The sequence below is a fragment of the Phaseolus vulgaris genome, chromosome 2, assembly GCF_000499845.2.
Source record: "Phaseolus vulgaris cultivar G19833 chromosome 2, P. vulgaris v2.0, whole genome shotgun sequence".
In the NCBI taxonomy this organism is placed as follows: domain Eukaryota; kingdom Viridiplantae; phylum Streptophyta; class Magnoliopsida; order Fabales; family Fabaceae; genus Phaseolus; species Phaseolus vulgaris.
Genome location: NC_023758.2, coordinates 27,228,957 through 27,255,148, shown reverse-complemented (window position 1 = coordinate 27,255,148; position 26,192 = coordinate 27,228,957). Strand labels below are relative to the sequence as shown.

Here is a 26,192-nt window from a genome sequence, read left to right as displayed (position 1 = left end):
ATCATTTATATTATTAATTTCATTAATATTATTATTATTCATATTAGACATCTCACGAAAACAATTGCTTCAGTTTTAGATATTCACAAACATACAAAGATGAGTTTTTGAGTAATTTTGAGGAGAGATGTAATCCTAGGGTTACATATGTGATGAATCCATCTAAGAAGTACAAAAATAACAGTAGTTTATCTTCAAGTTTACTTTAAAAAACCATACATTTTTTATAATTTAATTTAAAAAATATAATTATCTCATTATAAATAATTTTAAATGTTACTCAAACTTTTATATTCTTAAAAAATATTTATTTTTCATAATCTTTTAATAAAATTATATATTTTTAATTTTTTAAATAAATTTATAATTTTTTATTTTAATAAATGAGGTTACATTTTTATATATTTTTAATAAAGTAATCCTTAATTATCTTATTTTATTTAACAATAAGCGTTGATTATATATTAACTTAAATATAATTATATTTATATTTTATTATTTATTTAAATATATTACAAGGTCCACAATAAATTAATAATTATAATTAAATAATTGTATATTATATATTATGATGTTAATGACAAACTTCATTGCATATTTTTGTAAGACAATATTGATAAACCTAATTTCAAAGAGAATAATTGCATTTTTCTCATAATAAGCCTAAATACTAGAATCTTCGTATCTTAACTCTGAGATATTTGAAGATATATCTTCTTCTTTCAACATATGTGGAGATAACTGACTAAATTATAAGTTTAAAACTTATTTTTGAATATTTTAACTAGTTATAACTAAAAGCTTACAAATAGAGATTGATTCATTATCCTCTATATTTATGCATTTATACATAATAACAAACTTTGTACTTAATCATTTATATTTTATAATTATATTTATTTTTAGAAAGAGATAAAATTTAATAAATAGTACAAGTCTATATCATTTATAAAGTATGAAGAAAAAAGAAGAACATAGTCAAATAAAAATAGTGTTAAATTGAAAAAAAAGATAAAAAAATTGTTGACCGGTGAATTATGTACTTTTAATTATTTATTCTATAATTTCATGAATTCTGATTATATGTTTTTTTTTTCACTTTAACACATTAGTTGTATAATTTCTTAAATTGTTAATGTACCGGCCGATACCAGACGAGTCAGTCACTCGGTCTCAGTGACCGACCGATCGTGTCAAAATAAGTATTGTAATTGTAAAGTGACACAATGAAAGTAAAATTGTCTCTTTAATAAAAGATTATGGGTTCAATTTAAAATAGAAAAAAATTTAATATTTTTTTCACAATTATTAGTGATATAATAATAATGAAATTAGTATTATATGATTTTTTATATTAAATAATCATTATTAATTTATAAAAATTCAATAAATTTTTTATTAATTATATTTTTATTGAAAGAAAAATAAATTTATCATATGCTATTTTACATTAATAAATAACTATTTATAACATGTATATTTTTTATTTTTAATAAAAATTTAGTGACAACTTGAAAATATTCCCAAGTAATATACAAATAGTGACAACTTAAAATATAGTCATAAGTAATTACAAATAGTGACAACTTAAAATATAGTAACAACTAATATACAAATAGTGACAACTTAATTTTTTTCATAAGAAAGAATTTATGACATATTATTATTGATACAAACATTGCGATAATTTTAAAATGGTATAGTGGAAATAATGAATTTTTTTCATTAAAGAGTTTTGAGTTCAAATATAAAGTAGAACAATTATTTTTTAACTTTTTGTGACAAATTAAAAAAATAGTCATAATTTTTATACTTATCACTATTAATTATATTATCATAAAATGAAACTAATGTTAGACATGTTTTAACAAACTAATAATTAATAATTTATCATTGATAAAAATAACTATTAATTTATAAATATTTAATAAATTTATATTAATTATATTCTTATTATAAAAGAATATTATAATTTTTTTAGTAATTATTTATTATGTGTTCTTAATCTTTTAATATAATTATTATGACATTTCTTAATTTTGTCACTATTATGAATAATATTTGTGATAAATAAAATGAGTAGTCACAAATAGTGACAAATTTGATCTTTATCACTAATTTTAATATACTTATTGTGATATTTTTTAGTTTTGTCACTATTATAAACAATATTGATAATAAAAAAAATAGTCACAAATAATATATAAATAGTGACAAATTTTATATTTATCGGTCATTAAAACTAATTTTTTTTAGTAAATAAATGATAAGTACTCCTATTTTCCATCGATGTAATCGCCATTTTTTTCTTGATCAGTAAAGAATTAATAAATTAAAAAGAGGACACTTCAGGGGTGTCCCAACCCGTATACATAAAACCATTCACCAGAAAGCACATATAAGGCTCACACAAACCTACTAAAAAACCAGATACACTTTCTATAAAACTTTTGAGACCAAAAGCACACTTTCCAGCAAAGTGCCTTTAAGCTAAAAGACCAAAAAAGTTGTTGGCTTCAAAGTTTGATGGAGGCAAAAGGACAATTCCTCCCATCCAAGTTCCAAGATTCCCCACCGGTGCCTATTGGCAATGTGATAGCAGCAGCACACCAATCCTAGATGTGTTGGACAACATCCACTCTTCCAAAATCCAACATAGGAAAAATCTGCACACATAAAATCAGAAAACAAGCTCCTGCAGCAACAAAACCAGCTACCTCAAAGCTCAAAGCTGTCTAATTAGTTGTTGCAGACTAGAGATTAATTATTGATTTGCTTAGCTCAAGTCGCACGTTGCTTCAAAGCAATAACAAGACACATACACCCTATGCCACTATACACTAGACCAACTGAATCACAACACCAGATCAGGCAGCAGCATAAGTTGTTCCAACATCAACCCATACCACACTAACCTACAGCAAAACCCAGTCAAGGCCAGACAACACCTTCACAACTCAAAAGAGCAAAACAGGTTCAAGATTGGGAACTATTACAATGGCCTACCCCCTAGGTATTAAAAGAGCGAGAACCACTGTATCCACCCTCCAACTACCTGCCTTTTATATTAGTATATGAACCAACTAAAATTTGTCATTCAAATGTATTGCAAACTACAGGTAGAGGAAACCAGCATCATCAAATTTTCCTCCCCTGCACCTAACATCCCATTCTGAACAAGTTTACTCCTCCTTGCCACTAGTTGGACCAAACTAGTAGAAAACCAGCCCATACTAGGCCTCTCTTATGCTGGCTCAGAAGCCTACTAGACTCATTTAACACCAACAAAACCAGCAGCTCCATACTTGCTAATTATGCATAACACCATCCTTGCATGGGTTACCTTGCCTCTTCCACTTTCTCCAACTTGAGCACCAAGCTGCAGGATAGAATGAGATTGCGTGGGCACACAAACGCCTCTATTCCATAGCCAGTAATCCATTCTTCCTTCGACCTTCCTTGTTATTTTGTTAATTCTACTGGATTTCTTACAGTTTTAAACAAACCATTAACAGTCATTACACCATAACACCTTCCATTACTTACAACACCTGCTCCTTTAGCACACCAACAACCTGCACTCTCTCTAGCCTCAACACTAGAGATCCTCTTGGACCAGACAACCCCTTTGAACTTTCTGTCGAGCCTCTCTTATGCTTTTGTTAACAACTCCTATGTTTTTACCCCTGTTCCTGCAGCACCTAAGACCTCTCCTAAAAAAAGTACACCTACCAGCAACCCGTTACTTGAAGCTTCTAATACAGATAAGTGGGTTTAGGACCCAATCAGCCAGAGAATAGTTACAGCGGTGACCTCTGTGCTTTAACCATTGCCATGATTTGAGTTGAGCCATCAGGAAAGTCTCTTCCACATCAACAACACCTTGTTTGAACACAACAGAATTCCTATGCTCCCAAATACTCCTCACTACACACGCCCAAACTCCTTTCCACAAGAGATTCTGTTTACTACTCACTTGAGGCAAGCAGAAATTTTCAAAGTGCATCAAAGGAACATTGTGCTACACAAACGAAATGCCTATCCATTTGAAGCACAACGTCCACACATTCTCGGCGAAGGGACATTCTAAGAAGATATGATGGCAAGATTCCTCATTTGCTTGACATAACTCACATAAAATTGTGTTTAACAACACTCCTCTCCTCCTCAAACCAACTCTAGTTGGGATTCTACCTAGGAGGACTCTCCAAGTTGTGGTTATTGTATTGGGGAAGGCTTTGATTCTCCACAAATACTCAAACACTTCCTAGTGCAGACTTCTGGCCTGTTTAGCTAAGCAGTCATATGCAGAATTGACAGAGAAGGACCCCAAACCATCACACCCCCACATCTGAACATCTTTCTGATCCTTTAACAAGCTTACCCGGGATAAAAGTTGGACAAGGTTGGTTTCCAACAGGGTTTCCCATTCAAACCTATCCCTTCTCCACCTTAAATTCCACCTCCATGCGGCTCCTACCCACTCCCCGACCTCAATCACCATTAAACCCTGGTCTAAGGATAGTGAGAACAGTCTAGGGTAGAGAGATTTGAGATTAATATTGTCAATCCATACATCCTCCCAGAAATTCACTTTCTCACCACCTCCTACCTTCCATACTAGCTGGTTATGGAACCACCCTCCTCCTTCTCCCTCTGTACATACTTTTTGCAGATCTCTCCACCACCATGATTGGAATTTCACTGGACCAAGCGAACGATCCAAATTCATCCCATACTTTGAGACCAGTAAGTCTTTCCACCTCCCCTTTTCTTCCGACACAATCCGCCATCTCCACTTGGCGAGGAGGGCATAGTTGAACCTCCGAATATCTCTGATCCCCAACCCACCCTCCTCCTTCGGTTTGCATACATCTTCCCAACTGACCCAAGATATTGACCTCTTCTCCTTCCCCCATCCCCACAGAAACCTCTGTTGAATACTGATTATGCTTTTATATACAAATTCTGGCGCTTTGAAGATAGAGAGGTAGAATAGCGGAATCGCTGAGATAACCGATTTGATTAGGCATATTCTTCCTGCCATTGACAAAAATCTTTCTTTCCAAACATTGAGTCTAGCTTTAAGTTTGGCTAACACGGGTTCCCAAAACTTCACCTTCCTTGGGTTCCCCCCCCACTTCTAATCCCAGACATTTAAACGGGACTCCCATATGGGCACAACTTAGGGTCTTTGCATAGCTTAACAAAGCGAAGCTATCCACATTTACACCTGCAATCTTTGACTTATGAAAATTTATCTTTAAACCTGATGCTAGTTCAAACCCCCTTAGAATCGCCTTCACGGCAACCACATTACTATGAGACGCTTCACAGAGGAAGAGGGTATCATCTGCGAATTGCATGATGCTAAGCTCCCCCTCTTCTCTACCAAACTTAACTCCTGATAGCAGGTTGGCCTTATTCGCTTGCCTGACTAACCCAACTAGGCCTTCTGCTACCACAATAAAGAGGAACGGGGCAAGTGGATCACCTTGCCTCAAACCTCTTGAAGGTTTGAATTCCTCCGTTGGGATCCCATTAACTAATACAGACACTGTGGCCGATTCCATACAACCTCGCATCCACATCACCCACTCGCTATGAAAACCCATCTTATAGAGCATATCATACAGAAACTCCCACCTCACCGAGTCGTATGCTTTTTCGAAGTCCACCTTTAAGCAGAGACTGCTCCTCCCACACCTTCTAAGATCCTCTACCACCTCATTGGCCATGAGCACACTGTCCAAAATCCCTCTCCCCTTTAAGAAAGCAAATTGACTTTCATCAACAACAGAATTCAACACTTTATTTATTCTATCAGCCAGCACCTTTGCAATAACTTTGTATATAGCCCCCACTAAGGAGATGGGTCGATATTGCTCCAACGAGGAGGGATCCTTCACTTTTGGTAGCAATGCTATGAAGGATGCATTACATCCCTTAGGAATAGACCATGTTTCATGGAACAAGGCCAAGGCCTTAACAAACTTGTCTTTTATAAACTCCCAACTTTTCCTGATAAAGTTGAAGTTGAACCCATCGGGTCTAGGGCTCTTTGATCCTTCGCATTGTCACACCGCTTCCTTGACTTCATCCTTCTTAAAATTAGAAATAAGTATCATGTTGTCTTATGGGGAGAGTGTTTTAAACTCAACTGCATCAAGCCTTACCCCAAAATCCCTTGTTGCTTTGAACCTAGTCTCAAACATCTTCTTTGCTTCTACTCGAACCGTACATGACTCCTCACACCACTGACCCCCAACCTCTACACCTTTCACTTCATTTCTAAGCCTTATCCATCTCAAGGAAGAATGGAAAAATTTGGTGCACGAATCTCCATACTTGAACCAGCTAACTCTTGCTTTTTGGCTGATAAGAGAATCAATCTTTCTGTCTACCTCCCCTAGCCGGTTCAGTAATTCCAATCTTTCCACCCTCCCACTTCCCACCGAACCTCCACCCATATCTTGGTTGTCAAAGGCCTCGATTTTGCGCAGAATACCATTTTTAATGGTATACAGGTTGTCGTACACATTTCTATTCCAGATTTTTAAATCCCCTTTGAGCAACTTCAACTTATCCTTAAGGTTCAAGATAGCATTCCCTTGGACTGAATAGGATTGCTGATAATTGCGTAATTTCAGTAATATTTCATATTAAAATATAGGCACTTATGAGGATTTATTGCTAATTTACATATAAAATAATCCCTAATTTATGAATTTATACTTTTTTACATTTTTATGAGCTTTATTTGAATAAGAGCATTTTATTCACAAATTTGGTGTTAATTGCAAATTTCTAGGGAAGATTGAAGATTTTGATTAAAGATGAATGATTTGAGCTAAAATAAAAATGGAAGGTCCTAGAATGGAAAAAGATGTAAAGAAAGATTGTGCCTTTTTTATATTTTATCATTTAGCCCATTAGCGCGACACAGTAAACAACCTAACCCTAGAAAACTAGGATAAATAGAGGGCTAGAGGCTCAACCCTAGTGTGCCAGATTGAGAGGAAAACACCATAGAGTGAATTGTAACCCAATTGGGAGAATGGAAGGTGCTAGAAGTATGCGTAGCTAATTCTACCCTTTGGGGTTTGGAGTAATCTGCTCAAACTCTTATGTATTGAGGTGATATCTTATATATTAATATTCAGTTTAATTTTTCGTGACAAATTGAGAATCTTAAATCTGATCGGGAGGTATTTTTAGGGTTCAGACCTAAACAACAATACTTAACATATTTGAGTGCTAGGAATAGACTTGAAATGTTAATTTCTATTAAACGTCTGATCTTCGTTCTAAGTTGTTCTTATAATTATGCGAGGGATCGATAGTTAGGGGACATTCTTAAGGATTTTATATGCGAGGAATCGATATAAATGATTTTTATACGGGCATCAATTTCAATCAAAGGACTAATATTAACATGTTAATCAAAATACATGAGGGTGAGAGAGATGAAACCTAATCCCTATTTTTCCAACTTGAAACAACCAATTCTTTGTCTGTTTTCTTATTGATCATCGGCAACCCAACCACTTTCAATACACTTTTAATTGTTTTGTTCTATATTTAGCGATTATTGTACTTGATAATTCACTGTTCCTTGTGGGATCAATATCCGTTCTTAGGGACAATTATTACTTCTGACAAAGCGGTACACTTGCCGTAAAAAGTCATCAAGTTTTTGGCGCCGTTGCCGGGAACATATTTGAATTGTTGAGTATAATTTCCTAAATATTGTAAATATTTTAATTGTTTTGATTTTGTTTATTTTAGATTTAATTTGATTTTAATAGATTTGCTTTTTTAAAAAAGAAAGTTGTTTTTATTTGTTTATTTTCTTTACGTTATTTATTTTAGTTTATTTTTATTTTATTTTGTTTTGTTTTATTATATTTTATTTTAGTTTTTTTTAGGATTAGTTTACGAAGTTTTATTAGGTTTACGTAACTGTTATTTATTTGTTTTATTTATATCTTATTACTAGTTTTAGTTTTTATTTCTACGTAAGCTAATTAGTTAGAATATTAGTTAGTTGTTTACGTTTTTAGTTTTATTTTTATTTTTTTTATTTTATTTTTAAGTACGTTATTTTTTGTTTTTAGTGTTTTCTTTTATTCTGTTTTTAGTTTTTATTTTATCTATATTCTTTTTTCTTTTTTTTTAATATTTTTGTTATTTTTCTCTTAGGGTTATTTTAGTGTTTTATTTTATTTTGTTTGTATTATTTTTATTTTCTTTTGCAGATTTATTTTAATTTGTTTTTATTTTTATCTTCAAATTTATTTTGGTTTTTATTTTGATATTTTTTTTTAAAAAAAGAAAAAATATACTCTGTTTTTTTTTCTCCACTAATATGTTTTAGGGTGAAAGCAACATGACAGAAGAACAAACACCACCTCCTAAGAGAACACTTGGAGATTATGTCATGTACCAAGGACCAAGGCATTATTCTAGTATCGCAATACCTGTTACCGCTAAGACCTTGAAAATAAATCCCAATTTTCTCACTCTCATCATTACCCATCAATTCAAAGCAATGGATCATGAGAATCCATGTTCACATTTGTCTACATTTTATGAATTGGTGGGAACAATGGGCTTTCAATCATGTGATATTGAAAATGTTTATATGCGCTTGTTTTCTTTGTCATTGGCAGGAAAGGCTAAGGATTGGCTCAGATCACTTCCAAATCAGAGTCTCACTAGTTGGAAGGATGTAGAGGAAAAATTTCTGCAAAGATTTTTTCCAATTTCTCTCTACATCAAAGCAAAGTCTGAAATTTCTGTGTTCAGACAAGGAGCAGATGAATCATTCTGTGAGACATGGGAAAGATTTAAAATGATACTTAGAAAATGCCCAAATCATGGGTTTGAAGATATTGCTCAACTGAGCATATTTCTCTCCGGTCTCAGATCTGACACAAAGATGCTCCTAGATGCTGCAGCTGGCGGCACAATGATGACTCTTGATGTAGAACAAGCGACAAGGATTATTGCTGCATTGGCGTCAACTGATTATCAATCCCAACATGATAGACAAAATACTCAGAAGGAAGGGTCGTTAGAAGATGCACTCTTGGCTCAAAATAAAATTCTGACACAACAAATTGAGCAACTAACCGCACAAATGGCTAAATTGCCCCAACAGTTATATGTTGTGCATTCATCTCAAAGCCAGAGTCACTCAATCATGTGTGATTTTTGTGGAGGTGGTCATCCTAAAGGTCACTGTTCTTATCTGAACAATTCACCTGAAGTTGAGGATCCATTCATGCTTGAAAGAATGAGTAAAGTTGAAGAAGCCCTAACAAAGCTTGTGATAATGGAAGAAAATAGCATGGCAACAATCAGGAATATAGAGATCCAAATGGAAAAAATGGCCTAACAAATTAAAGAAATACAAAGTGGTCAGTTTTCAGTTGACAACCAAACCAGCCCAAAAGAGCATTGCAATAAGGTAATAGCTGAAAAAGAAGATGAGACTGAGGAGTTAGAGAGAGAAATGAAAAGAAGTGAGGAAGAAAAAATTAAAAATAAGGAGAGAAGTGTTCTTGAAAAAGATTTATCATATCCTCATCCTCCTTCAAAAACAGAGAAGGATAGAAAATTCTTTGACAAATTGCTCCCTAGGAATTATTTTACAAGAAATCTGAAGCAAGATTCAAGATTTGAGAGATTTCTGAAGAATATGAGCTATATTGAAGAGAGAAATAGAGAGTTGGAGGCTAGATGCAGTGTCATGACTCAAAGGGACTTGCTTCAAAATTCTAAGAACTTAGGAGGTTTTAATCTTCCCGTGTCTATAGGTGCTTTATTTGTGGACAAGGCTGCACTGTATTTAGGCGATTTGGAGGTTCAACCCACCAAGATGCAGTTGGCAAAAAGATCCATCAAAGATCCTTATGGTGTGGTTGAAGATGTTCTTGTAACGAGGAAGAATGCATACAACGTGATGCAACAAAGAGAGTTGTCCATCTTGAAATAAACAGGCGTCAAGCTAGATGACGTTAAACAAGCGCTTACTGGGAGGCAACCCAGTCCACATTTTAGTTTTATGTTGTTACCTATGTTTATTTTATTTTTCAAAAAAAATAAAAAATCTTGTATTCCTCCTAATCATTTTGCAGGTTATGTATTTTGACCTGAGGACAGGTTCTATTATTCAGGGGGCAGATCCAGCAAATGAAGCAAGACTGTAGATAAAGATTTTAACAAAATGTTGGATGACTTTCTTAAGAAGAGAAGATTGAGAGAAAAAATGGTTTTATCTTTCTAATTCTCTTTTCTTTTCAGTTATTTGAATTTTGTCTTATTTTATTTATTTTATTTTTTGGTTATTTTGTTTTCTGTGTATTTGATTATTTGTTTAGTTTGTTTTTATTGCTTATTTTGAATAAATTTCCTGTTTTGTTAGTTTGTTAGTTTTAAGTCTTGAATTATCTTTCTTGAATAAATTTCAGTTTTAATTTGTTTGTTTTCTAGTTATTTTTTTATTTTTATTTTTTTCAAATAAAAAAGAACTCGAATATTAATTTTGAATTGTGGAAAAAAGAATTTGTGTTTAAATATTAAATAGTGAGATGAATTAGACACAGGTTAGAAAAAGAAAATATGATTGAATCCCTATTTAAATGTAGTTAAAATTATGATACATGAAAATTTAACAGGATGATTGATTAGGACAGATAATGACAAGACAAAAAGGAATGAGACCAATTAAACCAAGTGAGTGTGTGAACCTTAAACAGTTTTGAGAATTTTACTGATGAATTGACAGTTGTGGTTGCTTAATTTTTATTTTTGTTGCATCATAAAAGAGCATGAAGATGATTGAGGCATTTGTTTGTGTTAATTAGGAGCTAGGGCCAAAAAGCCAACCTTTATATTAGAATTCCATTTTTCTATTTCCCCTTTGGGCCAATAAATTTTTTGTTAATATTGCACCTTAACCTTTATTGATATAATTTCCTACCCTTTAGCATGTCTAAGGAAGGAGAACATAGATGTAATACATATAGAAAAGGGAATGGTTGGTTCTGATTGTAAAAGTTCAAAAAGTTGAAAATAGGAAGAATCTTTTCCTATTATTGAAAAAAAAAACAGAAGAAGAAAAAGAAATAGAAAAGAAAGATAGAAAAAATTTCATGAAAATCATGAAAAGAAAGAAAATGAGGAAAAATGTGACATCGAAAGAAAGTGGTAATTAGATAACATATATGTTCTCTATAATTGAATTGTAGGTACGTTCTTCTTCTTTAAGATGTGCATTTTGTTATCTAAGAAAAACCAATATTTTTTGGAAGCCCAGCCTCATTACAACTCTGGAAAAGACCTTAAGATTCATGTTTCTAATATGTTTGTGATTTGAAGATGAAATGAAAAGCAACTGTGATTTGTTATGATTCAGTGAAAATAGAGAGAAACACTTACCTGTGAGCATATGAGAAGATATTCCTTGATGAATTGTCATTTGTTTGTTTTGATTTGATCTTGGAAGTTGATTGTGTCTATATTTTTCTATATTTGAATTTGGAAGCATCATAAGTTTCTAATTTGATTTGTTGTTTAGTGAATTAAGTTGTTTGATATTTAAATTCAAATATATTTATTTACTTTGCTTGAGGACAAGCAAGATTCTAAGTTGGGGAGAGTGATAAGTGCCTAATTTCAGTAATATTTCATATTAAAATATAGGCACTTATGAGGATTTATTGCTAATTTACATATAAAATAATCCCTAATTTATGAATTTATACCTTTTTACATTTTTATGAGCTTTATTTGAATAAGAGCATTTTATTAACAAATTTGGTGTTAATTGTAGATTTCTAGGGAAGATTGAAGATTTGGATTAAAGATGAATGATTTGAGCTAAAAAGATAAAGATGGAAGGTCCTAGAATGGAAAAAGATGTAAAGAAAGATTGGGCCTTTTTTATATTTTATCATTTAGTCCATTAGCGCGACACAGTAAACAACCTAACCCTAGAAAACTAGGATAAATAGAGGGCTAGAGGCTCAACCCTAGTGTGCCAGATTGAGAGAAAAACACCATAGAGTGAATTGTAACCCAATTGGGAGAATGGAAGGTGCTAGAAGTATGCGTAGCTAATTCTACCCTTTGGGGTTGGGAGTAATCTGCTCAAACTCTTATGTATTGAGGTGATATCTTATATATTAATATTCAGTTCTTGATTGATTATTGGTATTGTTGTTTTACTTTTAATTTTCCGTGACAAACTGAGAATCTTAAATCTGACCGGGAGGTATTTTTAGGGTTCAGACCTAAACAACAATATTTAACATATTTGAGTGCTAGGAATAGACTTGAAATGTTAATTGCTATTAAACGTCTGATCTTTGTTCTAAGTTGTTCTTATAATTATGCGAGGGATTGATAGTTAGGGGATATTCTTAAGGATTTTATATGCGAGGAATCGATATAAATGATTTTTATACGGGCATCAATTTCAATCAAAGGACTTAATATTAACATGTTAATCAAAATACATGAGAGTGAGAGAGATGAAACCTAATCCCTATTTTTCCAACTTGAAACAACCAATTCTTTGTCTGTTTTCTTATTGATCATCGGCAACCCAACCACTTTCAACACACTTTTAATTGTTTTGTTCTATATTTAGCGATTATTGTACTTGATAATTCACTGTTCCTTGTGGGATCGATATCCGTCCTTAGGGACAATTATTTCTTCTGACAAAGCGGTACACTTGCCGTAAAAAGTCATCAACTGCCACTTTTTCTTCACCATCCCATTAAAACCTTTATCCATATGCCAGACATCAATGGTTCGAAAAGGTTTGGGACCATAGTCCTTATCCAAGGTCTTCACCACCAAAGCACAATGATCAGACACTTCCCTCTGTTGGACATATTGTTTGCATTTTGGCCATATATTCAACCACTCCTCAGAGACAAGGATTCTATCAAGCCTGCTCTTAGCCGACCTATTTGCTTTAAACCACGTGTAAGTTTTCCCTACTATAGGTAGATCCAATAACATATTAGATTCAATAAACCTATTGAATCCGTTAATCTCACTAGAATGGCCACTTGAAGTAACACCCTAACTACTAGCTCCTTTCCTTTCCCGTATGCTTCTTACAACATTAAAATCCTCACTGAGACACCAAGCCAACTCCTGTGACGCCACTTTAATTCCCATAATCTCCTCCCAAAGAATCTTCTTTTCTCTTAAACCACAAGCTGAGTAGATATTTGCAATAACACACTTTCGTGTGGACCTTAGGTGTTGGCCATAGATAACTATGAATCCCTTCCCCATCACATGACTTTCATAGCAGAACATATCTTTGTGCCACATGGACAACAAGCTTCCACCTCCATTGTCACCTTCATAATGAATCCACCCGATTCTATTATCCCCCCACGAAGCAAAACACATAGCATTAGTGAACCCCTTCAGTTTCGTTTCTTGAATGCATACAAACTCTGCTCCTTCTCTTGTAATCAGATTTTCCAAATATCTGGTCTTAGTTCCTCCCCCCAAACCTCGTATGTTCAAGCTAACAATTAGCATAAGAGACCTTTTAAAACACCCTCCTCAAGCTTCTGTGCAAATTCTACATCTCTCACTTCCATACTCTGATATTCCTGCACAACCTCTTCTTCGATCCCTCGACATGCAATTCCCATATGTTTACCCAGCTCCCACAACTTTGCTGGTTCCTCCATTACATCTGGATCCCGGAGCCTTGAGTTACAATTAATTATATCCCCATCAGAAATTGTTGTAGAAAACGTTCCAGCTTTAGAGGAGGTAGATTTCCTTACCTTAGAGGACCTTGCTCTTATTCTTACTGACCTCCGTGGGTGGGTACTTGGTTCACCCACTTCCCACAGCCCCTTCATTCTCAACCTACGCCTAGGAGATGGGTTCCTGTTTCCACATCCCCCTTTTCCGGCCTCAACGCCACATTTTTCCATGCCATTACTTTGCTCCAGCTCTCGCTCCTCCATAGCTTCCTCCTGGTTACACTAGTTAGCGCAAGATTTTTGCCTTTCGTGCTTCGACCCATCGTCCACACTTAGGGGCTCTCCAACACCTTCTTCCTCATGGGCCAGCAAATGGGACAACCCTTTGCCATATTGGACCATCAGGTTTCCTTCTTGGCCCAAAGAAAAAATGGGCTCGGGCTGGGTACAACTTAATTCCTCATCCACTACTAACTTGGCCAAGTCAACCTGAAAATAGGGACTATTGTAAAAGGTTGCAGATCCGTGGTTAATGGTGTTCAGAAACACAGCTTCTTCAGTGACCTTCTGGTATACCCTTTCCACATCGGTGAAACTCTTAGCACTGATCCTCTAACAATCTAATCCCTTTAATTTAGCTTCCTCAAATACCAAACCTTTTGTCGTTTGCTCTTTGCGCTCATCGTTGCCTTCCGCCTCCCTTCCGATTAAGTCATCTTCTCCGTTCTCTTCGCCACCGAGCACCTCCCCCCTAGGCCACTGTCCTTCCCGACCCCATTCATTTCCTTCCTCTTTGCAACTATTCACTGAGGTTGTTTCCTCTACATAGGTATCCAATGAGGAGACACTATCCGAGGAACCGAAGCCGCCATAGTGACACCTGCATGAACCTCTATTCCCGCATGTTACTTCTTCTCCTATAAGAATGCTATAGATTTTATTATTGATCTTCATATCTGCCACCATCCTTACATTCTGGTTCTTTAGCATCCTGACTTGGAGACTAGCATACTCCAAATTCTCCCACAGAAGAGTGGATTTGCCAACGGACACTATCGTTGCCTTATCTCCCACCACTTTAGATAAGCAATCCTTGTTCCAGAAAGTAAAGGGTAAACCATAACACCTTACCCACACAATTTTATGGCTCGCTACACGATTTTCCGACCATGGTTTGATGCTGGTGAAGACACTCTCAAACCACTCTTTATTAAGCTTTATAAGAGCCTGCAAACTCTCCCCTTCCCTTGGCATTAGCAAAGCTAGATTGTCACCTAAAGAGCGCAAATAAACCATGCTCAAACCACCTTTCAAGAACTCTTCACGTAACTGGTCGAAGTCCAATTCTGCACTAAATTGGCCGATTACGCTTGTCTCCATCCACGGTAATACCTGTTTTTGGGCTGAAAACATTGGACCCTTCCACACCTGTTGAGATCCTCCTTTTTACTACATCAGCATATGACTCCTTCCCTTTCTTTTTCACCCATACCTTCTTCCTCCTCTCCCTCCCTCTTTCCGCCGGTCCTTCCCCTCCCCTCCTCCTAGACCCGGTATGTGGCACCATCGGAGGAGTCTTGTAATCCCTAGACGATACTCTACTAGTGACAGGGTCAAGCCTCCGATATCTCAGAATATTTATATAGAGCTTCACATTCCCTATATATATTTGGTCTAACTCCTTCTCCAATCTTGCCGCATTTCCCACTTCAAAGAACCGGACAAACCCAAATCTCCTTCCCCACTTGTTCAGCCTACAAGCAATGAAAACTTCTTTCACTCTTGTCCATTTTTGAAAAATCTTGTGCATATCCAGCTCTCCAAACCCATTCGGGAAATTAGAGAAAAAGAAGGTTGTGAAATCGCCTCTGCCGTACTTGATTTTATGTGGATTCTCGCCAGCACCGTGACCACCGTGACCACCATGACCACCGTGGGTTGAACGGGCTTCTCTCCTTCTTCCTCTCCCTCGCATTTTAGATTAAGATACAGATTTTACTTTTTATGTAATCGCCATTTGATGTTAAACTCTGTCCATGTAAGTACCATCTACTATTCTGGTTAAGATTATATGAACTATTTTCTTCAACTTATTTCATCATTCTCTACACAGGAAGCATATCTTATAAAATAGTATTACTTTTGTTAAATTACTCACTTTTAGCGTTACACATTCAAGTAAAATTTTATAATATTATTGTTGCAGCTATATTTAACCAATAAATATGATTTATATCGTATAAGATACTTTAAATCTTTTTCAAACAAATAAGGTCTTATATCACATAAAATATGTCACATATTTTTCTCAAAATCCCTCAAGTTTTGAATCAAAACTGGCTAGTCGTGTAAAAAAATATTGGCTTAAGTTCCAAATAAGTTACACTCGATAACTTTTCTAAAAACGATGATTTTTTATTATTTATTTCAAAAAATAAGATGCTTAGTTATTAAGATTTTACTTTTATATAAGTTTGAATTTATAGAAAAACTTAAAATTGAAGCCAATTTGAGTTAGTTTAATTTGATTTCTTTTATTATATGCCTTTTTATATTTAACATTCATAACAAATAAATATGTTTATTTATAAATTATATTTTAGATATATGATAAAAAAAAGTTATATATATATATTATAAAATTATTTTTAATTATACATAACTTTCACATTTTCACGAAGAGTTATTTAAATACAATATAGTTTGAACTGTTGTTAAGTTGCATTTTTTTGTTATTGTCAACTTAAAAGTTAAAATATTTTTGATTTGATTGAAAAATGTATTAGGGTATCATCTTGGGAGGAAGTGAGGAAAGAGAATGTTGCATTGTTTCAAAGATTGATTTGGAACAATATACTTTGGTATCACAAATTATTCTTAGTTCATCTACTTTTATTCTCTTTTTTTTTTTTTTCCCAGTATGAATATATTTATACTTTTCATTGTAATGAGGTAAAGTTCAAAATAAGATATACTTTGCTTATGTAATGACTATATTCGTGTAAATGATGCATAATTATATTCCAAACATTCTGCCCAAGTTAGATAAATTATATAAGAAATTCTTTTTAACCAAAATATTATTCACTTATCGTTTTCTCTCTTCTCCATAATCATCACCAACCTTCCTTCATTCAAACTCTCCTTCCTTCCAATGACTGAAGCTTTGTTGGGAACTGTGTTTCAAAACTTGCAATCTCTTGTTCAAGACCAACTTGCAACTTATTGGGGCGTTGATCAACAGATTCAAAAGCTTTCCAGCAATCTCACTGCAATCCGTGCTGTCCTCACAGACGCTGATAGAAAGCAAATAACAAGCCATGCTGTGAAGGATTGGCTGCAGAAACTCACAGATGCAGCATATGTGCTTGATGATATCTTGGATGAATGTTCACTTCAATCCAAAAAGGTGCATTCTGGTGACGGACGAAGTTCATGCTTGGCCCGTGTGCATCCTAAGGACATTCTCTTTCGTTTTCATATTGGAAAGAGAATGAAAGACATCACCCAAAGATTTCACGATATTAATGAAGAAAGACGCATGTTTGAGTTACGTGATGGTATAACAGAGAAGCAAGCTAGGAATGATGATGATGATTGGCGCCAAACTATCTCTGTGATTACCGAACCCATATTCTGTGGCAGAGACCAGGATCGAGAGAAAATTGTGAAGTTTCTAATGGAAGATGCGAGTAAAAGTGAAGACCTCTCCATCTATGCCATAGTTGGTATGGGTGGACTTGGCAAAACAACTCTTGCCAAACAGGTCTTCCATGATCACATGATATGCAAACATTTTGACTTGACAATTTGGGTGTATGTTTCTGTTGACTTCAATGTGGAGGCAATACTGCAATCCATCCTAGAACATGTCATTGGTCAAAACCCCAATCTCCATACTTTAGAAGCAATGGGGAAAAAGGTTGAAGAAGTGTTGAAGAGCAAGAGGTATTTACTTGTTCTCGATGATGTGTGGAATGAAGAAGAGAAATGTGCAAATTTGAAGGGGGTGTTGCAGTGTGCAAGGGGAGCAAAAGGATCTACCGTTTTGGTGACAACTCGACTCCAGGAAGTTGTTTCCACCATGGAGACGGATGGTGCTTACCATTTGAAAGAATTATCAGGAGAAGATAGTTGGTCATTGTTCAAAAGCCACGCGTTTGGACCAAAAAGAGAAGAGAGGGAAGAGCTTGTGACAATCGGCAAAGAGATAGTGAAAAAATGCGTTGGTTCGCCACTTGCAATCAAAACACTGGGAAGCCTATTGCGTAATAAAAGTGAGGTAACACAATGGGAAAATGTAAAGGAAAGTGAGATTTGGGATTTACAGGAGAAAAATAGTTCTATGACAGTTAAGGAAAATTCTATCATGCGTGTTTTGAAAGTAAGCTATTTTAATTTGGAGTTGTCGTTGAGGAGATGCTTTTCTTTTTGTGCAATCTTTCCCAAAGGTTTTGAAATAGACAAGGAAGATCTAATTCATCTCTGGATGGCTAATGGATTTATTAAATCTGAAGGAAGTGTAGAAGTGGAGGAAGTCGGCAATAATGTTTGGAGAAAATTATACCACAGATCATTCTTCCAAGAAGAAAAGTCTGATGAGATTGGTATGATTAGAAGTTGCAAGATGCATGATCTATTTCATGATCTTGCCAAGTCTATTGCAGGTGAAGAATGTGTGATTATTGAGAAAGGAAGGTCGATACAGTTGCCAGCTAGAGCTCACCATTTCCTCGTGTTAGGTCACCATATCCCCGTGTTAAATTATTATGTCTCTGTCGAGATTGCTGCTGCTTTCAAGAAAGTTGAGTCCCTGCGGACTTTTCTTGATTTTGGTTATACTAGGCAGTTGCCATCAAACCACTATCTACGAGCACTACGCACAAGATCTTCTTCGTTGTCTCCACTGAATGATTTAGCACATTTGAGATACTTGAGCGTGCATAGTAGATCAGTGGCAAGCTCTCTTAATTCAATTCGTAAGTTGCCGAAATTGCAAATATTGAAACTGGAAGATTTCTTCCACCTTAGGCTGCCCAAAGAATTGACGCAATTACAGGATCTATGACATATTGTGATTAATAATTGTGAGTCAATGTCAGAGATGCCTCCAAATATTGGCAAGTTAAGGCATCTAAGAACACTGAGCACTTTCGTTGTTGGATCAAAGGCAGGGTGTGGGTTAGCAGAGTTGCATAACTTAAATCTGGGAGGCAAGCTGGGAATCGTAGGCCTTGAGAACGTCCCCAATGAATGGGATGCTAAAGAAGCAAATTTGATTGATAAGAAGGACTTGAATATCCTACACTTGTCATGGAGTCCTAGTACTAATTCAGAAGGTAGTAATGTTAACATTGAGAGAGTACTGGAAGCCCTGCAACCTCCCTCAACTCTGAAGTGTTTTGGGATGAAAGGATATCAGGGGAGACAGTTATCAAGTTGGATGAGAAATGGTGCAGTTCTGAGAGACTTGGTGGAAGTTATACTCTTGGACTGTGACAACTGTGAGGAGCTTCCTCCACTTGGTAAACTACGACACTTGAAAAGGCTAGAAGTGGCTAGAATAAAAAATGTGAAGTGGATAGATGGTGAGTCGTATGATGGTGTGGAGGAGAAGGCATTTCCATCGTTGGAGTATTTGTGGGTGAAGAATTTACCAAAATTGGAGAGGATGTTGAGGGAAGAAAGAGTAGAGATGCTCCCTCGTCTTTTTGAATTAACAATTAATGGTGTGATGAACCTTAAATTTCCACGTCTTCCTTCTGTTGAGGAACTTCTTGCTGAAGACATTGATGAAGCGGCTTCCTTCATGGAAGGGGTTGTGGAGAATATGCCTTGTCTAAAGACCTTGCATATTAGGATGATTAAAGGAGTGGTGGTATTACCTGACCAACTTAGCGGATTGGGTGCACTACAGGTACTAGACATTGAATATTGGTATAATCTGGAGTGTTTTTCAGAACATGTGTTGGAAGGTCTAAGCTCTCTTAAAAGTTTGAGTATTTCCAGCTGTGAGAAATTAAAATCATTATCTGAAGGTGTGCGACATTTGACATGTCTGGAGAGTTTGAGTATTGAGTATTGTCCAGAGCTGCTGACTCTAGCAAGTAATATGACCCAGCTAACTGGCCTTCGGACTGTCATAATCAGGCATTGCGGGTTTACTTCATTGCCAGACAGGCTGGGAGACATGACTTCTCTTAAAAAATTAGAGATTTGCGACTGTTACGCGTTGAGGTTATCACCGAGTAACATTCAAAGCCTCAGCAACGTGTCTTCTTTAACTATAGTCCGTTGTCCTTATCTGAACGGTTGCCTTAGAGAAATATTTTAGACTCCAAACCACCCCCAGAGGAAAAGAATTCAAGATTTTGTGGTGAGTGAATGATTGTATTATTTTCTTTAATTTCTGCTTACTGAGTAAGTCTGTGCATACATTAATGTTCGTAATTCCGTGCAGCTCGCTCATGGAACTGCTTCAAGCAGCCATCAAAGTAGATGAGTAAATGACTGATTCCACGTCCCACTACCCAGTTATAAAATGCAGATTTGAAATTTCTCTTATATTATTAATGTGGTTTACAAATGTGTTACTGTTTTCTTCATTTAATCATCTGTTGCTGTTACTCTGTATAGCTTTGAGTGATATTGGTGGATGAATTGTATATATTGGTGCTCAGTTTAACACTGCCCTCTATGCTACAATCTCTGTAAATATCAACTTAAGTCTTTTATTTTTTTATGATACCTTTAAGTGCCTGTAAGCAAAGGTACATTCATCTTTTAGTACCAAAATGGTGCAGATATTTTTGTTTGTTATTTACTTACATGTGTAAGTTAGTTACATATTTGATCAATTGTAACCCACAACTTAACGTAGGCAATGAGTTTTATTTCTTTGGAAAAATTTTGGTCTAAGTTTTCTACACCCAACCTCTTCGATATATAGGTTACATGAATTTTAGGGCTAAGCTTTATTATCAAGATTAATTCAATCAAATATTTATTTTTTTATTGATTGCGTATTCATTAATGGATTGAATAATTTTTTCTTATACAAATGAATGTTAAAAAATTGAATGTATATTTGTAAATGCAGACTCGTTTATTTAACCTACAGATTCTGTGGGACAAATACAGTTTGTAAAAATTAAAATCCATTTAAAATATATATATACTACACAAATTTTTATCATGCAAATTTTTGTGAATACGGACTTGTGATAAGTTGGCTAGTTTAAAATTTATTCATAAAGAATAATTTTATTGGTATAATAGACTTTCATCTAGTATGTTCTTAATTTTTTTATGAATAGGTATGATCTACCTATGTATCGTTTTTGTTAACATATGGGTTTTGGTCTAGTCTCCCATTTTTGTTTTTTTTTTTTAATAATATTTTTTTTATGTGATGAAATATGATTGTTGTTACTTGAGGTGTTAACATTGCTGAGATGTCAAGTTGAATAATAATAATACGTAACAAAAAACTTTTTATAAAAAAAAAAAGAAAAAAAACTCATCTGTACGTAAAATATACAGTAATTAAAATATAATTGATCATATATGACTCAGTATTTCCAGTTCTAAGGGTCTTTATCATAAATTATTTGACTACAATAATTTTTATATTTAAAGAATTTTTTTAGTTAAAAGTAATCTTTAAAAGTCATATGTTCATGTATAAATAACTAAAATGTTACCTTTTTATTTCTATGTAGTAGTGGTCAAATGTATGTTTTATTATTCAGTCCATTGTTTATCGTTGTATTATAAATTAAAACAGAATTAAGAAAAAAGTTATAAAAATTTGTGAGATTTAATCAATTTTAATAAGTTAAAATTATTTTTTTAATTAATAAATTTTGTAAAATTATTATTTCGTCATTGTGTTAAAAAAGATTAGAATGAGTGTTAGATAACTTATTCATATATATTATACGACTTTAGTTAAAATATTACTCCGTTATGATATGAGAATTCGGTTGAATTATTTTTCAGTGTCCTTACATATAAAAATGTAGAAAACATATATTTAAAAAATAAAATTTAAGATTAAAAAACATAAAAAAAATCAAGTTAAAACCGTAATCTAAATAAATGTATATTAATTTCAAAATATTTACATAATCATATTTACACAATTCTTAACTTGAATTCATATAAATTTTAATCTCTATAAATTTCAATCTCAAATGGTGAATTAACCTATTTTCCATTTCCATTCAATAATCACACATTGGAAATTATATATGTTATTTGATCATTTTTTTAAGACATATATATAGAAACAACATATTCCATTGAAATCATAATTGATTATGTTTTTTTAACTAAACACACCGTGAAATCAATACCATAAAATAATTGATTATTTATAGAAAATATGTACATATTTCATACAGATTATTTTGAAGAAAAGTGAAAATCTAATTTTTAGATTAAAAAAACAACTTTAAATTCTATAAAAAAAATGTCATATCATTACAAGAAAAAGTACTTTTAGAAACTAAATTTTTGGTTTCTAAAATGATAAAATTAGTGACTAACTTAATTAGAGACTAATTTAGAAACTAATAGTCTTAAGTGACTAAAATCATGGTCGCTAATTTTAAATACCAATTTAGATTCTAATTTAGAAACCAATTTAGTTACCATTAAATAAAAACCAATTTAGTGACAAAAAAATATAGAAACTAATTTAGTGACCAATTATATAGAAACCAAATTAACAACTATTTTTTTTAAACCAATTTAGTGACCAAAATATATAGAAACTTATTTAGTGACTAAATATATAAATAACAAAAAATGGTCATTATATTGGTCTCTAAATAATGTAATTTATTATAATATATATATATATATATATTATTATTATTTATTATTTAGTTTTTTTATTATTATTATTAAGTGTAAAAATCAATTCATTTAGGTGTGGTAAAGGAAACATTCTATTGATAAAGCTTACATATGTATTGTCAAATCTCTAGGATTAAGTATGTAATTCACTGCAGTTCTGGATAAACATGAATAAAAAAACTCAATTACATTTCAATTTCAACTTTTATTTGCTACAGCTCCCAAACAACAACCACGGTACTCGCAATCTTTTGTGTATCAATTGACTTGACATTACATAGCATGGTAACTTTCAACCAAATAGTAAACAAAATAGGTAAACAAGCCTGCATGAGATAAATACCCAAAATTCACCTAAAAGCACAACCCAAATTCCACCGGGACGAAGAATACAGTGCATTTCCACGAGATAAATACCACCTAAAAGCACATGAGAATATCCCCCATTAGAGAGTGACTAAAAAATTAGAGTGAACTTAGATACCAGTTAACAAGTCACGTATAAACACCAAAATTGGAATTAAATTGAATGCCTGAGTTTATGTAAAATCTTAGCTAGAGGATGAAGGTCCTATTGCATACCATCTCATCAATGATCATTGATCACCCATCAACCAAGGGAAACAAAATCATAAAATGTGTTGGCTTTACATTAATTAAGTGCAAGACACTAAAAATGCTGAATAGCATAAATAGGAATTAATTCTGTTTGATTGATAAAATTCAATTTGCATAGAAGATTTACCAAATTCCGTCCATAGGATAAGGCATCTGGAGCAATGAGCCATGTCAAAGGAGTTTGATGGGAAAGGAAGTCTCTGTGTAGATATGACACCAAGAATAGCTGGTATTCCACACTCTAGAGCAAATTGAACTTGAGCTTCATGGTTATCTCTTGGAGCAAGAGAAACTGTTGGAATCCCCTTATCCAACAAATCACCACCCCAGCTAGCAACCTACAACAAATCAGAGTTAAGTAGATTAACTCTGAAATAAACCTGAAGAAAAAGAGGTTATGAGTAAACTCACCCCACAACCAGTATCAATGGCAGTTCTCACTGTCCCATATTTCATTTCTGGGATTAACTCTTGCATCATATCAACATATTCACCAACACCATTGGGAAACATAGTACCCCCACCTGGAAACAGGAATTTCTCCCCTTCCTTAATCAACCAATGTTTGTTAAACTTCTACTTGTTGATCCAGTCATAGGGCACATTCCTGACATTAATGTAACAGAAAAGCTGAACAAGTGGATAACATTTATAGTTAACTCATTCAAGCTTTTGCTATTTAACTCATAAAGCATATAACATTATACCTGTACCAACACTCATCTCTGCTCTTTGGCCATCTGATTAGAGGCTTGTATCCATCTGGTGGAGGAACCAAGCATTCCTTCCTCTCAAAAATTGAAGGGCAATGGCGTTCTAACAAAGTAAGCCGAAACGTGCCATAATTTCTCAATCTCTGAAAAATTATGCATGCTCAATCAACAATGAAAATTAAGCATCAGCAAATGACTACCATTTACGAAGCCTGCATTGAGATAGTACATGAAATATATTATCAAATGGCTGCAAAATTGACATGGCTAAAAAAATAGAACACAAATACAAATTGAGATAATACTATGGACTTTTCTTTAGAAAAAACAAAATAACCCATAAAACTGCACTATTATGTATATGCTTTCACATATTTCCATGGAATAAAAGGAACACACCCTCAAGGACCACATAAGTACCACTAGACCATCACTAATTTGTATTAACATATAAATGGAGGAGTAAAGTTAAAAATAACATTTTACTTATTCAAGACAATACTGATTGAAATTCATAAATTCCACAAGGTTGAAAATGGGATCCAATAACAAATTGATGATGAAACCAACAAATTGATAGAGAGATCCATGAATTTTATCTCCCTAACAATAATGTGGAAAATAACAAGTTAAAGAACATGTGGTCGCCAATCATTCAAAATGGAAAAAACAGTAACTACTCCCATTGCCATCAGCAAAATATAATCTTATATGATAAATCAGAGTAACAAACCCACATTCAACCCAATTATTCATCAGTAAATCAGTTCATGCAACCAGGAAAATATTTGCATAGCCCTCAGATAAAATAATTAAATGCAAATCAAATAATCTACACCCTGGTTTCATTTACAGCCTTCTTGCACAAAAATAAATAAATGAACGAGTAGATATGAATGAAAGAGAGAAATAGAGAGAGAATGGAAATGGTCCAGGTATAAAGAAACCAAATGGCAGATCACTAATAGTCCCTCCATCATTGGGCATCAACAAATAACACGGTAGACAACTTATTGTAATCTTTAATTTATGTTAATGAGCAAAACATTGTTTCACTATCTACTTATAGTTCTAAAAAACACAATTAAATATGTAAACCCTATTAAGAAATTTGACTTCACAATTCCCTCAGATCTTATATACAATCACTTAAAACATTTATTACTTACTGTAATCATTTAAAGAAAAAAAATTATTAAAAGAATTAAGAGAGAAAAAGATGCAAATTAAGTTGTGAACAAAACCACAAAGCCGCTAAATAGTCTACTTATACATCCTTGGCCATCATTGCAGATTTGGAGGTAATTAGTTTTCCATTATCATTCTCAATTCTCAAATCCATTTATTATAGTAAAAACACGATAATAATAATTCTAATCAATACGAAAAGAAATGAATTAGAATAAATGGGAGAATTATTTAATACTAAGATTAATGCTAAAGCATGCCAACTATGGACTTTATATAGTTCCTATTCCTATTCTGTTGTTTATCAGCTCTTTCACATTCAGATAGAATGTGGTGCAGTGTGTTCTGTGGGATTGAAAATTGAAAGTGAATGGATAGGAAGCCGTTGGGAATTGGGAATAGCAAGGAGAATGGGTAACCTAATTTAACCTGAAGATGAAGAACGCAGTGATTGGGGGTATCCAATTCCGAAGGGTTGAATTCGTGGTCAATGTCGCAAAGACACAACAAGCATGATAGACAAAGAGTGGATAATTAGAATCAGAACACAGTAAATGAATGAATACCTGCAGAGCTTCGTTGCCGTCGCAGGGTAAGTTTCCGTCGCGGGTGCGTTTTCGTCACGGATGCGTTGCCGTCGCGGATACGTTGTCGTCGTAGGGTGCCATTGCAAGGTGCGAGTTGCAGAGTGTGTGAAGGTGCGGGTTGCAGAGTGTGTGAAGGTGAGAGTGAGGGACGAGACAAATAAACTTTCAAATTCCAAAGCTGACTATTTGCTCAGATTTTAAAAAAATTAAATAAATTTTTGAAAAATATGCATTTTTATTTAAATTAATTTATTAAATTTTTAATTTAAATAATATTTTTAATTTATTATTAATTTAATTTTATATTATATAAAATTAAAATATTATTTTAAATGTAATTTTAAATTGATATAATTATTTTAATATTATACTAAAATTAATAAATTAGTAAATTTATTCATATCAATTTAAAATATTTTATAAATTAATAATTAATAATTAATTTTATAAAATTTAATTAATCCAAAATTCGT

At 33.7% G+C, this 26,192-nt stretch overlaps 4 protein-coding genes and 1 pseudogene across 4 annotated transcripts; 2 read left to right on the top strand and 3 right to left on the bottom strand.

Moving 5' to 3' along the window:
• Nucleotides 1-4,267: 4,267 nt before the first annotated feature.
• On the bottom strand, nucleotides 4,268-5,047 carry LOC137809299 (uncharacterized mitochondrial protein AtMg00310-like). Its single transcript, XM_068610430.1, has one exon. The coding sequence runs from the start codon at nucleotides 5,045-5,047 to the stop codon at nucleotides 4,268-4,270; it is 780 nt and encodes a 259-aa protein (XP_068466531.1).
• A 3,733-nt stretch (nucleotides 5,048-8,780) lies between these two features.
• Nucleotides 8,781-8,886, bottom strand: LOC137813187 (small nucleolar RNA R71; annotated as a pseudogene).
• Nucleotides 8,887-16,839: 7,953 nt separating this feature from the next.
• On the top strand, nucleotides 16,840-21,260 carry LOC137811158 (putative disease resistance protein RGA4). Its single transcript, XM_068612789.1, has 2 exons — nucleotides 16,840-20,127; nucleotides 20,212-21,260. Exon 1 carries the CDS (start codon nucleotides 16,906-16,908, stop codon nucleotides 18,817-18,819), a length of 1,914 nt encoding a protein of 637 aa, XP_068468890.1. The 5' UTR covers nucleotides 16,840-16,905; the 3' UTR covers nucleotides 18,820-20,127; nucleotides 20,212-21,260.
• Nucleotides 18,847-20,085, top strand: LOC137809297 (putative disease resistance protein RGA3). Its single transcript, XM_068610429.1, has one exon. The coding sequence runs from the start codon at nucleotides 18,847-18,849 to the stop codon at nucleotides 20,083-20,085; it is 1,239 nt and encodes a 412-aa protein (XP_068466530.1).
• Nucleotides 21,261-22,798: 1,538 nt separating the features above from the next.
• On the bottom strand, nucleotides 22,799-25,854 carry LOC137811157 (probable methyltransferase PMT21). Its single transcript, XM_068612787.1, has 5 exons — nucleotides 25,699-25,854; nucleotides 23,939-24,156; nucleotides 23,643-23,838; nucleotides 23,359-23,569; nucleotides 22,799-23,033 (listed from the first exon to the last, which is right to left on the bottom strand). Exons 3-5 carry the CDS (start codon nucleotides 23,742-23,744, stop codon nucleotides 22,906-22,908), a joined length of 441 nt encoding a protein of 146 aa, XP_068468888.1. The 5' UTR covers nucleotides 23,745-23,838; nucleotides 23,939-24,156; nucleotides 25,699-25,854; the 3' UTR covers nucleotides 22,799-22,905.
• Between the last annotated feature and the right edge of the window lie 338 nt (nucleotides 25,855-26,192).